The sequence below is a fragment of the Sus scrofa genome, chromosome 9, assembly GCF_000003025.6.
Source record: "Sus scrofa isolate TJ Tabasco breed Duroc chromosome 9, Sscrofa11.1, whole genome shotgun sequence".
Taxonomy (NCBI): Eukaryota; Metazoa; Chordata; class Mammalia; order Artiodactyla; family Suidae; genus Sus; species Sus scrofa.
Genome location: NC_010451.4, coordinates 65194333 through 65207420, shown reverse-complemented (window position 1 = coordinate 65207420; position 13088 = coordinate 65194333). Strand labels below are relative to the sequence as shown.

Sequence of the window (13088 nt, the reverse complement as noted above, 5' to 3'; positions counted from 1 at the left end):
TCAGGGATGTTTTACCAACATAAATGAACCCCACACTCACTGTCCTCACACATCTCAAGAGAATGCCTAGTCTCTCTACAGCAGATATCTACTTGGCACCTACTATGTATAAACTAATGGGGGGATAAAAGAGCACCTGGCAAGGAATTTTCTATTTTAACAGTAAATTAGGCCTAACACCTGAGAAAGAGTATTAAAGCACTTAAAAGCACTTAAAGCCTAAAAACTTATAATTGCTCAACTAAAAAGAATCCATTCTCTACATTCCTTTCTACAGGTGGCTCTCTAAGGACCTAGAAACTTTCTATTATTTATGACATAACCTTTCCTTTAATAGCCAGTGATGTTTATTAAAGAAATATGAGAAATATTGATGGAACTCAAACCTTCTGTCTCCTTTCTGAACTCCTTTTTTAAAAAGATTTTATTGAGGTAAAGCTGGTATACAACACTTCTTCCTTTCTTTTTTTTTTTTTAGGGCCATACTTACATTAAGTTAAGCATGTGTTAAGTTTCCAGGCTAGGAGTTGAATAAGAGCTGAAGCTGCAGGCCTACACCACAGGCACAGCAACGCAGGATCCGAGCTGCGTCTGCAACCTCTACCACAGCTCATGGCAATGCCAGATCCCCAATCCACTGAATGAGGTCAGGGATCAAACTTGTGTCCTCATGGATACTAGTCAGATTCATTTCTGCTAAGCCACTACAGGAACTCCCTAACACTTCTTTCTTAACAACTTTAAATATAACTTTCTGCTTTCACCTGTGGATACTTTAACATATTTTTCCTACAATATTCATGAGAACTTATTATTTTGCCACTATTATATGTCCATTTTTTACTGAACAAATAGCCACTGTCTATTATGTGTCAGATACTGCTCTAGATACTAGGCAATAGAATAGAGTGGGCAGTAATACAAAAGTCCTGGGCTTATATTTCAGTGGGGTCAAACAGGTAACAAGTAAATAAGACATAATAATAGGGGAGTTCCCATTGTGGCGCAGCAGAGACAAACCCGACTAGGAACCATGAGGTTGTGGGTTCGATCCCTGGCCTTGCTCAGTGGGTCAAGGATCCGGGATTGCCATGAGCTGTGGTGTAGGTCACAGACGAGGCTCGGATTCCGAGTTGCTGTGGCTGTGGCGTAGGCCAGTGGCTACAGCTCCGATTAGACCCCTAGCCTGGGAACCTCCATATGCCGCAGGAAGCAGTCCTAGAAAAAAGCAAAAAGACCAAAAAAAAAAAAATTAATACTTGGAGTTCCCGTCGCGGCGCAATGGTTAACGAATCCGACTAGGAACCATGAGGTTTTGGGTTCGATCCCTGGCCTTGCTCAGTGGGCTAAGGATCCAGCGTTGCTGTGAGCTGCAGTGTAGGTCGCAGATGCGGCTCAGATCCCGAGTTGCTGTGGCTCTGGCGTAGGCCGGTGGCTACAGCTCCAATTCGACCCCTAGCCTGGGAACCTCCATATGCTGTGGGAGCAGCCCTAGAAAAGGCAAAAAGACAAAAAGACAAAAAAAAAAAAAAAGATTTGGGCTGTATGCATAAAGATGGAACTTAAAAGTTGAAGCACTGGAAGTTCCTGTTGTGGCACAGCAGAAACAGATACAAATCCAACTAGTAACTGTGAGGTTTCAAGATTGATCCCTGGCCTTGCTCAGTGGGCTAAGGATCCAGCTGTTGCTGTGAGCTGTGGTGTCGGTCGCAGATGTGGCTCAGATCCTGTGTTGCTACGGCTGTGTCATAGGCTGGCAGCTGTAACTCCGATTCAACCCCTAGCCTGGGAACCTCCATACGCTACAGGTGCGGCCCTAAAAAGCAAAAAAAAAAAAAGTTGTAGCACCAAATGGGAATTCTTAGAGGATATAACATAGGGTCAGGAGTAACCAAGAATGTTACCCTTTCAAAAGAAAAAAAGGTTTCTCTTCAAATGTCAGATTTACCTGATTTGTCTGTAAATCAGTTGAGCCATTACTTCTAGGTGTATAGTTGTTTCTCAAGTTTCCCAAAAACCACCAAGGCAGGCCGGCTACATCCCACTCCTCAAACCCGAGGTCCAGTCTTGATGTCTCATCTTGGGTTAAATTTTCTACCACATCTTCATCTACAAAAGTCAAACAAAAAAGGACGATAAACTCTGCACACAACACTTAAGAATCAAGACTCTATAATATTTACAATCTATTTTTATAAGACAAGGAGTTCCCTGGTGACTCAGCAGGTAAAGATCCAGTGTTATCACTGCTATGGCATGGATTCAATCCCTAGCCCAGAAACTTCTGCATGCCACAGGTATGATCAAAAAAAAAAAGGAAAAGAAATTTCTCTTCCCAGTAAAATGAATTAAAAATCAAATACCTGTTTCAGTTTTGAGCCCAAATCTCCTTCCTCCCCTGTTTGGCTTCATTAGCAAATAATGACACTAGATATCATTCATTAAGAAATCTAAATTCTGGGGGAGTTCCTGTCATGGCGCAGTGGTTAACGAATCTGACTAGGAACCATAAGGTTGCGGGTTCGATCCCTGGCCTTGCTCAGTGGGTTAAGGATCCAGCATTGCTGTGAGCTGTGGTGTGGGTCGCAGACGTGGCTCGGATCTTGCGTTGCTGTGGCTCTGGTGTAGGCCGGTGACTACAGCTCTGATTAGACCCCTAGCCTGGGAACCTCCATATGTCAGGGGAGTGGCTCAAGAAAAGACAAAAAAAAAAAAAACCAAAAAACTAAGAAATCTAAATTCTGAAAGCATCCAAATAATGGCATTGTTCTAAAAGGATTTCTAAAAAGTTCCAGCTGTGGCTCAGCGGTAACAAATCTGACTAGTATCCATGAGGATGTGGGTTTAATCCCTGGCCTTGCTCAGTGGGTTAAAGATCCAGTGTTGCCATGAACTGTGGTGTGGGTCACAGACATGGCTTAGATTCAGCATTGCTGTGGCTGTGGCGTAGGCCAGCAGCTATAGCTCTGATTTGACCCCTAGCCTGGGAACTTCCATATCCACAGGTTCGGCCCTAAAAAGCAAAAAGCAAAAAAAAAAAAAAAAAAGGATTTCTAAATAGTCATTCAGTGGTAATTTTAAAAATCTCTATTATTATAACGAAAGAATGACTTGCCCTAATAGATGATACCTGACAATGGCTTAATCCAGTGGACTGCACAGTGGAGTCCAACCCTTGACATGGAAGCAAAGTGGTACAGACCATAATGGGTAATCACAAGATTGTCCAGGGAGTCTCACTGGTACCACACACTTTCAGACGTTTCTCAAAGGATTCATGTTCTGATAGGTAACAACCACTATGAAACACTGAACTGTAGGGTATCCAAATAAATATAGACATATGTCCCTTCTGGCTCAATGGGCTCTTCAGAAAATCTAGAAATATTGCAAATCCAAGACATATTAAGGGTACACATGCTCCAAATAAAAGATCTCCTGTTGTACATCTAAAATGATGTTCAAGGGAGTTACTAACCTAAGTTTGTTGCTACCACATGAAATTCTTTTTCTCCTTTCCCATTGTCCAACTGATTTCATTGTGTTTTACTCTTTTTCTACTTGTGACTCTCTTCCACCTCTTCCCAATGCACTAAGCATGCCAATGGCAACCAAAGTTGTTTAAATGTGCTAAACACATGTGTACCTATGGTTGGAAAAAATTTCTGTGATAAACAGATCCCTGTCAAAACAAAATGTTACTCTACGTACTTATAAATTATGTTGTTCCTGTCTGTGAAATGGCACACCTGTGCTCAGGGAAACTTTAACTACCTTTTGCTTATTCATTGCTGAACCTATGATAAACCTAATTCCTGATCTGGTGCCACACTACAGTTATTTTCAACTATTCAAGCTCTATAAGTTCCTGTAAAGGGAATGAAAACAGGCCATTCTTTCCACATAAAAAAATTCTGCCCTTTCTACCTGTACACCTTCCTGAAAACACTAAGCTATTTATTCTCAAAATTTACAGCACAAGCTACATAGACTCTCCTTAACTGGCTGTTTTTATATTTTAAACAGCCTTCTGAGTAGAAAATAAACGAGGACCTGTATTTAAAGAAACAAAATGACACATTTAATACCATACAAGCTCCAAGGTAACTAGGAAGCCTAAAATTCAGTTTATATCCAAAACGCAATCTGAAGAAAACAATGCAGCATGATAAACAGATTAAATTTTAATTTAACATTTAGAACAATTTTAGGAGCATAATTTTCTGGAATGTTGCTAGAGGTCTAACCTGCCAATTTTGCAAGGGTGAGTCAGGTACCTACGCTAGAAACCATCCTGCTATAAAATATCTTCGAGGAATTTACGATTTTATATATCTTTGTAGAAAAAATTTTAAGAACTATTTTATAAAGTAGGGTTTTGGGGAAAACTTCCAAAATGTCAACCAACTTGCTTAACCTGACCATATCATATCTAGTATGAAATGGCAAAGATCTTATAACTACCATCCAAAGGCAAAGGAACTAATAGGCTTCTATTAAATATGAAGAATATTTTACATCTTTGCAAACTTTTAAAATCTACGAAAATTAGACTTTGCCTCAGGCAGACAAATACAAATAAAAATTCTAACCAGATCAACCCACACAAGGGTGCCAAGGTTTAAAAGGCGAAGGCAGGGAGTTCCTGTCGTGAGCTGTGGTGTAGGTCACAGACTCAGCTTGGATCCTGCGTTGCTGTGGCTGTGGCGTAGGCTGGCAGGTACAGCTCCGATTAGACCCCTAGCCTGGGAACCTCCATATGCCACAGGTGCAGTCCTAAAAGGACAAAAAAGACAAAATAAATAAATAAATAAATAAAAAGCCAAGGGCATCTGAGTTGCCAGGTGGCAAACTGATAACATGAGGCTATTTTCTAGTAGCTTGCTAGCTAAAGGAAAGCTCTTGCTCCAACCCAGTCATCGTGTGTTGCTAAAAGAGCACTACCATCTCCTTCAAAGTTAGCAGTGGTGACTAGGGTAAAAAGAAGATTTTCAGAAAAGAATGAAAAGTAAGTATGACATATGCCCCCACTACTTCACATGCAAAGAGACGGCATTATTATTTCTGAGTTTTCTACGTAACAGTTGTAATTACTGCTACTGCTTAATATGGACAGATGCCATTTCTAAAAGTCACCACCAAAAAAGAAAGAAGGAGTTCGCTGGTGGTTCAGCAGGTTTAAGGATCTAGCAGTGTCGCTGCTATAGTGTAGGTTCAATCCCTGGCCCAGGAACTTCTGCGCTGCAGACACAGCCAAGAAAATAAAAAATAAAAAGAGAGGAAGAGAGAGAAAAGTCTACATAGCCTTAATCCAAAACTTACCCTCTCTAGAATTTTTGCATTTATGCTGTGAGGTAGGCAGTGCAGGAATATTGTCTTCTTCGGTTCTTTTCCTGGAATTAGAACTTTCTTCTACGCTTTGCTGAAAAGAAGGGAAAGGCACCTATCAGTGTAATAGCAATGACTGAGACCAGGGGATGTAGCAGTTCCATTCTGGCTCACCAGTTAGTGTGCGACACAATGGGTTACGCACAAGAAAGGAAAACTCTGAAGTTTACAACAGTCATCAAATAAAGCAACACCTGTCCTCAACCTACTGTGGGGAAAAACATTTCCACAAAAGGCTAAAATCTACTGTTAAAAACAGGCTATCAATATAAATCCTCTAGCCTACACAATATTAGGCATAATTCAGAAAACATGAAACCCTCGCCATATACCAAGATGATCATAAAGTTGTCCCAGCTTTGGGAAGCTTTAAGAAATGGTCTGACATGAAGTTAACTACAACAAGCCTGTTAAAAATCTAATTAAGCAATTTCCTCAAACACCTATGTACATACACCATCACACAAACAGGTATATACAAACCCCAAAGAAAATGCAACTGGAAGAACTGAAGATCAGAAGTGCTACATCCCAAAGAAAGATTCAGAGACTGGAACTCTGTTATGGGCAGAACAGAGAAGGTTCACTCTGTCCCTAGTCTGTGAACTCCCAAGAACCTTTCGTATTAAATTCTTACCATATTCAGGGAAAGGTCTTGGGAATCCAAGATCATAGGTACAGAGAAGGGGCCACTCTGTACAACAAAAGAAGTCACCGTGTGGTGATTTTACCTTCAGTTGGTCTTGACTTGGAATATCCATACTGTGATCCTGTGCGAGAGCGAGAGTCTGAGCAGCATCTGGATAGCAAGTAAAACAAAAGGAAAACCTTCCCTGGTAATAACCATTCTTTCCACACCAAAAGGACCTCAGCAAACAACCCTGCAGCCAGGTTTGGTCCCTAAAGATGTACTTCTCCATTTTGACTGGACAAGCCTCTCATCCAAAAGGAAAAACCGAAACTAATAAAAAAGGCATAGACCAAGAGAGGTATGTTCAAAATATATTATCAAAACATCATCTGAAGAAAAGTGAAAAACGTCTAAAAAAAATGTTCTTCCATAGCATACTCTCAAATTTAATACAGAAAGTGATTCTAAGCATGGAAAAATGGAGAGTATTTTATCACTTATTCCTATAGGTGTACTTCCTACTTGGCCTAAATTGTAAACAATAAGAAAAAAAATTTGGCTTTTAATTTAATTTTATTTTCAAGTGTTAAAATTATACAGGATTATGAAATCTAAAAATATGCAATTTTTCCCACTTGCTTTATGACACAATAGCGGCATCCTCATGTAAACTTACACTCCAAGTGTCAATGATGATTTCACAGTTTAAATTTCCACCACCTGAATATAGATTAGTTTTTTTAATCAACAAGTCTTCTTTTTTTCCAGTTCCTATAAACATTGCCTAAGAAGGAAGAGGAAGCAGCTAAAGTTTTTCTCAAGGCCAAAAGGAAGCAAAGAAAAGAATCACCTAAGAGAAATTCTTAGAAAAATGTATTTCAAGGCCTTTAAAATTTTTCAAGCAGAACAGAGGATGAAAACTTATCTACAGGAAAAGAACAAGATGCAGAAAACGTAACAACTTGGACCACTCATTATGTAAGGCTATATGTAACTATATGCACCCACATAGGTCTATCATAGATTGGGTTCATCAGCTACTATCAGGTCCAGAACTAAGACACTATGGAAAACATCATCCTCATCCAATAAAGACTTTGCCAGGGAAAGAATAAAGATCCTACAACTAACTGGTCTGACAATTCAGTGGTTTTACACAAAGCAAACATTTTTAAAATTGTAATAATAGAGAGCATTATTTCTAGAAACATTTTTAAAGATAAATGGAGATACATTTTTTGACCACACTGGTCTTCAGAGATCAACTAACGTACAATGCAGTGAAGCATTTCTTTAATAAAGTAATTTGACTCCTGGCATTTTTAGTTCTAAAGACTTACTACCTTACTTAGGTTAAAACAATTAGAAGCAAAAATAAATTATTAGGGAAAGCTACAATGTATAAGGCATCTTAAAATATAAAATTTGTCATATATATTTCATTTTATTAGAATACATGTGGAAATTTGGAGAAATGATTTATAAAGAACCACCTTCACTTCATTTCTTCAACCATCAAAATAAAAGGTTTATCTCATTTGCCAAGGTATAAAACAGTTGATATGGAAAACATTTTTCTCATTTGTCCCTTCAAATAAAACACATGCAACCCAACTTATGAAGATCAACAGAGAAGGCCAACCATAACCACTAATAAGTTCAGGTCCAGAACGGACAATCAATCAAAATTGCTTTGGGGAAATTTCCTGGCCTGTTTTTGATCACTGCACTATGCTTATGTAAGATGTTACCATTTGCAGAAACTGGATAAAGAGTATATGAAACTCTTTTTAATACCTCTGTAACATTTTTTAACTGATATCATTTCAAAATGGTAAATTAAAGAAGAAAATGCTTTAAAGAGTTAATGTTCAGATTTTTGTTTAATGTGTTAAAAAATTAATTGGGGCAAACTCTGTTACAAGCAAAGGTTAAGGAAACAGCAGTGTGTGGCACAAAAGGAAAGGGCAAGGACTAGATAGTCAGAAACATCTGCTCTACCTCTTATCTCAGACAAATTACTTGTTCTACTAAAAAAAAACCCAAAACTTCAGTTTCTTCATCTCCAGACCTTCCTCATGGAGTTGTGAGGACAGATTGAAATGTTTGTTATAAAAGTGTTCATTTTAATATACGGCATGTTAAATTTTGCTAAGTGCAATAAAGAAAATGAGAGAAAGTGAGAATTTTACCTATTCTAGATATTCAGAGAACAGATCAATCAGAAAGCAAATTATACTGAAAGAAGAGATCACCAAATATAAAATCCTCTGTGTATTTTAAGTCTGTAGTGACTATCCCAGGAAAACCGCACTATTTCACAAGTGACTGAATTTCAATAATGCACCCTCTCATTTGCAAGGCCTTTCCTCTCAAACAGAAATTTATAGTTGGGTGAAGTGGGCAACTGGCTCAATCAAACCAACAGGCTTCAAAATTCAGTAAGTTCAAAATCACATTCCTTTTTTTGTTTTTGGCCAGACCCATGACACACAAGTTCCCAGGCCAGGGACTGAACCCTCTCTATAACAGCAACCCAAGCCACTGCAATGACAATGCCAGATCTTTAACCCACTGTGCCAGAAGGGAACTCCCCAAAAATCACATTTCAATATGAGAGCAAAGTCCCTCTGATGTCATTTTTAAGTGTAAATCTTTATTAGGAATGGATTTGTTTTCAATCTGTTTCAGTAAACTATTGGAAAATAGCCGATCTAAAAGGATTACAAACTTGGGCTTTCTTCAAAGGACAATGTTATCTAAAATCTGATTTGAAACTCACAAAAGCGCTTCATGAAGGAATGGAAAAAGGAAAGGTTCATTATCTGAGTGAGAGGGTTACATTTCAGTTGCATCCAGTTTATTCACATATTTCTAATACGCTATACTTAAGACAGCAGTTTGCTGCACATACCTAATAAATTAAACTCAAAGGGGAGTATTTAAAAGGTATAGAATAAAGCAAAGAATTAGACAAATTGGCATTCAAGTAACACAAAGTTAAAACCTTTAGGTGAAAGGTTCTTGGGGGACCTTTATAACAGATGGATCAGGGACGCCACATAACCCACAGAATCTAAACATCACTGAAAGAGGAACAAGCAGATCTTACATGGCTTTGATGTGATGCAACAGATGTATAAAGCACCACCTATAAACCTTGTCCTCAAAAAATTTAAACTTGAATCTATCCAAGCACTATTTGTTACCCAAAACAGAAGAGATAAAGAAACATGTTAAACAACATCACAAGGATACAATCTGCAAACAAGAATGTGGGAAATTCTACAGGACAAATGATCCATTTCTTCAACAAATAAATGACATAACAAAAGGAAGGTTAAATTTTATAGATTAAAGATACTTCAGACACATCGACCAAATGTACAAGTCAAATGTAAAAGACATCTCTGAAATAACTGGGGTTAACCATATATGAACTAGCTATTGGGCAGTATTATGAAATTACGATTTGTTTTATTATTATTAATTTTGTTGGGTGTAATAATTGGCACTGCAGTTATGTCTGAAGGAAAAAGAGCCCTTATCTAACTGTTAGAGATTTTAAAAGCCTGTGTAGGGCGTTTCCGTTGTAGTTCTAGGAGTTCCTGTTGTGGCTCAGCAGGTTAAGAACCCAACTAATATCCATGAGGAGGTGGGTTCAATCCCAGGCCTCACTTAGTGGGTTAAGGATCCGGCGTTGCCTCAAGCTGCAGTGTAGGCCAAGGATGCAGCTCGGATCCCGAGTTGCTATGGCTGTGGTGTGAGCTGGCAGCTGCAGTTCCAATTCAACCCCTAGCCTGGGAACTTCCAAATGCCACCAGTGCAGCCCTAAAAAGAAAAAATAAAAGCCTGTATAGGTGAAGTAAATATGGTAAAACATTAACAATCACTAAGTCTAAAAGGCGGGCATTACTTATACTAATCTCTATTTTAAGTATATTTGAAAATTCTCACAACAAAAAGTCAAATAACATAGGAACATTCTGTGTGACAGATATCCCTCCTAGTCAGGCAAAATAGCATTCAATTTCCATCTTGATATTCCTTGTTTTCCCATGATTTGCCCTCTTAAACTCAAAACTGTGATAGAGACTGAAGAAATATAATGCGACATACCTGTAGTAGCAGTAGCTAAAGTGACAAGATTCTTTCTTAGCATATCATAGAGAGGGCTGTCAAAGAGATAAAAAAAATTAATAAGCCCACGGTTTTCCATTAAAATGTTAAGTATATTTCTAATATGCTATCTCCAGACTTTGTCTATGATAATAAATATGAGGCAGAATTTCTTCCCCAGAATAGAATTTTTTTTTTTTTTTGGCCACACCTGTGGCACGCAGAAGTTCCTGGACCTGGGATCAAACCCACACCACAGCAGTGACCTGAGCCACAGCAGTAGCAATGTCAGGTCTTTAACTGCTGGGCCACCAAGGAACTCCAGAATAGATTTTTTTTAATATTAAATAATTACCAATATGTTACTACCCAAGCCCTTGTGTTACTGGCTCCCATTAAAAAAAAAAATTTACATTTTCTGATTTCCTTTCCTTCCTTCCTTAAGCTTTACATTTTACTGGGGAGTGGGGGTGGAAGGGAGTCTTAGAAGAAACAGTTCTCAAGAAGCTATAGAGAGAAAGAGAACACTGACTTCTCAATCACTAGCTTTTGACTGTGTAAGTTAATAACCATTTATCCCATGAAGCAGGAGAATGGCATGCAACAGGTCAGAAGAGCTCTACTGTGATTCTTACGAAGCCCATTATCAACCTTGAACTGCCCTGCAGTCCAGATTTCTCTACCACAACTCTTTCACAATATTTTAACTTGGCCACATCAAGCTCCCTCCTACCTAGGCCTTTACACATGATGCTCAATCTGCCAGAAGCTCTCCTTCAATTAGCTCCCTCTAACTGACTCTTTAATTTTATCCTTCAGCTCTCAGCTCTAATATCAATTCCTTGAAAAATCTTTTCTTTATTTCTGAGACCCTAAATCCCACCCCCCAACACAGCTTTATGTACCTCTTCTACGTAACACTTATCACAGTATAATTTTACCCTGTATAATGTGATCTTTTTTTTTTTTTTTTTTTTTTTTGGCTTTTTAGGGCTGCATCCGAGGTATATGGATGTTCCCACGCTAGGGGTTGAAACAGAGCTGTAGCCGCCAGCCTACACCACAGGCATAGCAATGCGGGATCCGAGCCACATCTTCAACCTACACCACAGCTCACGGCCACGCCAGATCCTTAACCCATGGAGCGAGGCCAGGGATCAAACCCACAACCTCATGGTTCCTAGTCAGATTCGTTAACCACTGCGCCACAATGGGAACTCCTGATATATCTACTGTCTCACTACTCTTTAAGCTCCATAAAATCAGAGACTGTGTTGCTCACTACTACGGCCTCATGCCTCACAGTCACCTGACATACGTAGGCCCTTAAATATTTGGTGACTAAAGTATTAAACAACCATAAATAGCCTATGGAAATTAGGTGGTTAGGTATAAGCACCCCAAAAGATAAGCAAACCCCCACTCGTTTTACCTTGGATCTTTCACGGAGAAGCTCTGACGACCCAGTAGTTCTCCCAAAAGATCTCCACCACAATATACCATATGTTGTTCCTGCTGATCGTAAAGCTGCTTCACCATTATATACTGGCCTAGATAGTGCATGACCTTCATAGGAATAAAACATCATGAAGAGATCTACCCAGATGCTGCCCAGATTAATTAAAAAATTAAGGAGATAAGGTAAGTTAGTTAGCTAGAGAAAGAGATAACATATTATAAACATGACTGACAGTGTGTTAGGGGTTCTACAACAGGAAACTTACCCCCAACTGCTAGTTTTATCTACTTATTATCATTCTAAACACTAACAGACCTGTACCTAACAGAATAGAAAGGTACTGGTCTGATAATGAGAAAAAGAGGTGAATTAACCTAGTATCCCCTTAAAAATGTTCTCGCCAATCCAAATAATGGGGTCTGTGCTAATATTAGAAGTAATGAACTTTTTTTTTTTTTTTTTGGCTATGCCCATAGCGTACATTAGTTCCTGGGCCAGGGATCAAACTTGCACCACATCAGTGACCTGAGCCTGAGCCACAGTAATAACACCAGATCCTTAACCACTAGGCCATCAGGGAACTCAAGTAATAAATTTCAAACTCACCTGGATCATAAAAATATTTTCCAAGTCCAGGAGCACATAACTACTATAGGCTCTGGTTGTGTGTTTACTTTAGTCTTTTTGGCAAATGTATTACTATGGTTAATAAGCCATCAGCACTATAAGTGAATAAAACAGAATTTAAGAGTTTCTCAAACAAAATTTAGTCCATCTGACCCTTTCCATAAAGTTCACAAAATGGAAGGGAATGGCAGACAAGTTCATGATTCAAAATTTTTAAATTATCTAATTTGCCTAATGTTTCTTCCAGGTGATAATTTTTTTTAATTGCTCAATTCTTAAGTTCACTTAATGATAGTAAAAATTTTTGTCACAGATCACAAGCAGACCACGGCAGCTATCTAAAGATATCTTTAGGTCCTAACTTCTTAAGACTTATTAGATATTTGCACAAAAATTTTCTGAATACTGTTCCCAGTATATTGGAGCAATGATGCTCTTAGGCTCCTTTCATCCCAAACAACATGTCCCAATAATAAGGGAGCTCTCCTATCCTATAAAATGTCTAGAGAAAAAGAAGATGGGGAAGAACATCTACTATAAGAAAAAGAAGTCTTACGTCTGTCCAGCTTTCAGAAAAAAACAAATCTACTACTTTTAAACACTACTCTAAACCTGTATATACTATTCTCATTATACCACACTGCCTCAATGCACACACTGAGAGCCAATATTTAAAAATAAAAAAATAGGAGTTCTCTCATATCAAAGCAGGTTAAGGATCTGCCATTGTCACTGCAGTGGCACAGACTGCTGCTGTGGTGCAGGTTCCCTGGCCTGGGAACTTCCACATACCACAGGTGTGGACAAAAATAAAAAATAAACGTAAAAAACTAGGAAATTCCTCTTTATGCATCAGGTAGCATC

The 13088-nt window shown here is 38.6% G+C and overlaps 1 protein-coding gene across 4 annotated transcripts in view; it reads right to left on the bottom strand.

Moving 5' to 3' along the window:
* MDM4 (MDM4, p53 regulator) overlaps window positions 1-13088 on the bottom strand; it is a 44260-nt gene that overhangs the window by 12327 nt on the left and 18845 nt on the right. For 3 of the 4 annotated variants that reach the window (XM_013989569.2, XM_021063228.1, XM_021063227.1), the window contains exons 4-8: window positions 11571-11704; window positions 10139-10194; window positions 6120-6187; window positions 5323-5422; window positions 1949-2109 (exon numbers count right to left, since the gene is read on the bottom strand). In XM_013989569.2, the coding sequence (XP_013845023.2) occupies window positions 1949-2109; window positions 5323-5422; window positions 6120-6187; window positions 10139-10194; window positions 11571-11704 (519 nt within the window). The remainder of the gene's footprint in view (window positions 1-1948; window positions 2110-5322; window positions 5423-6119; window positions 6188-10138; window positions 10195-11570; window positions 11705-13088) is intronic. The other variant, XR_002335784.1, reaches the window with a different exon arrangement.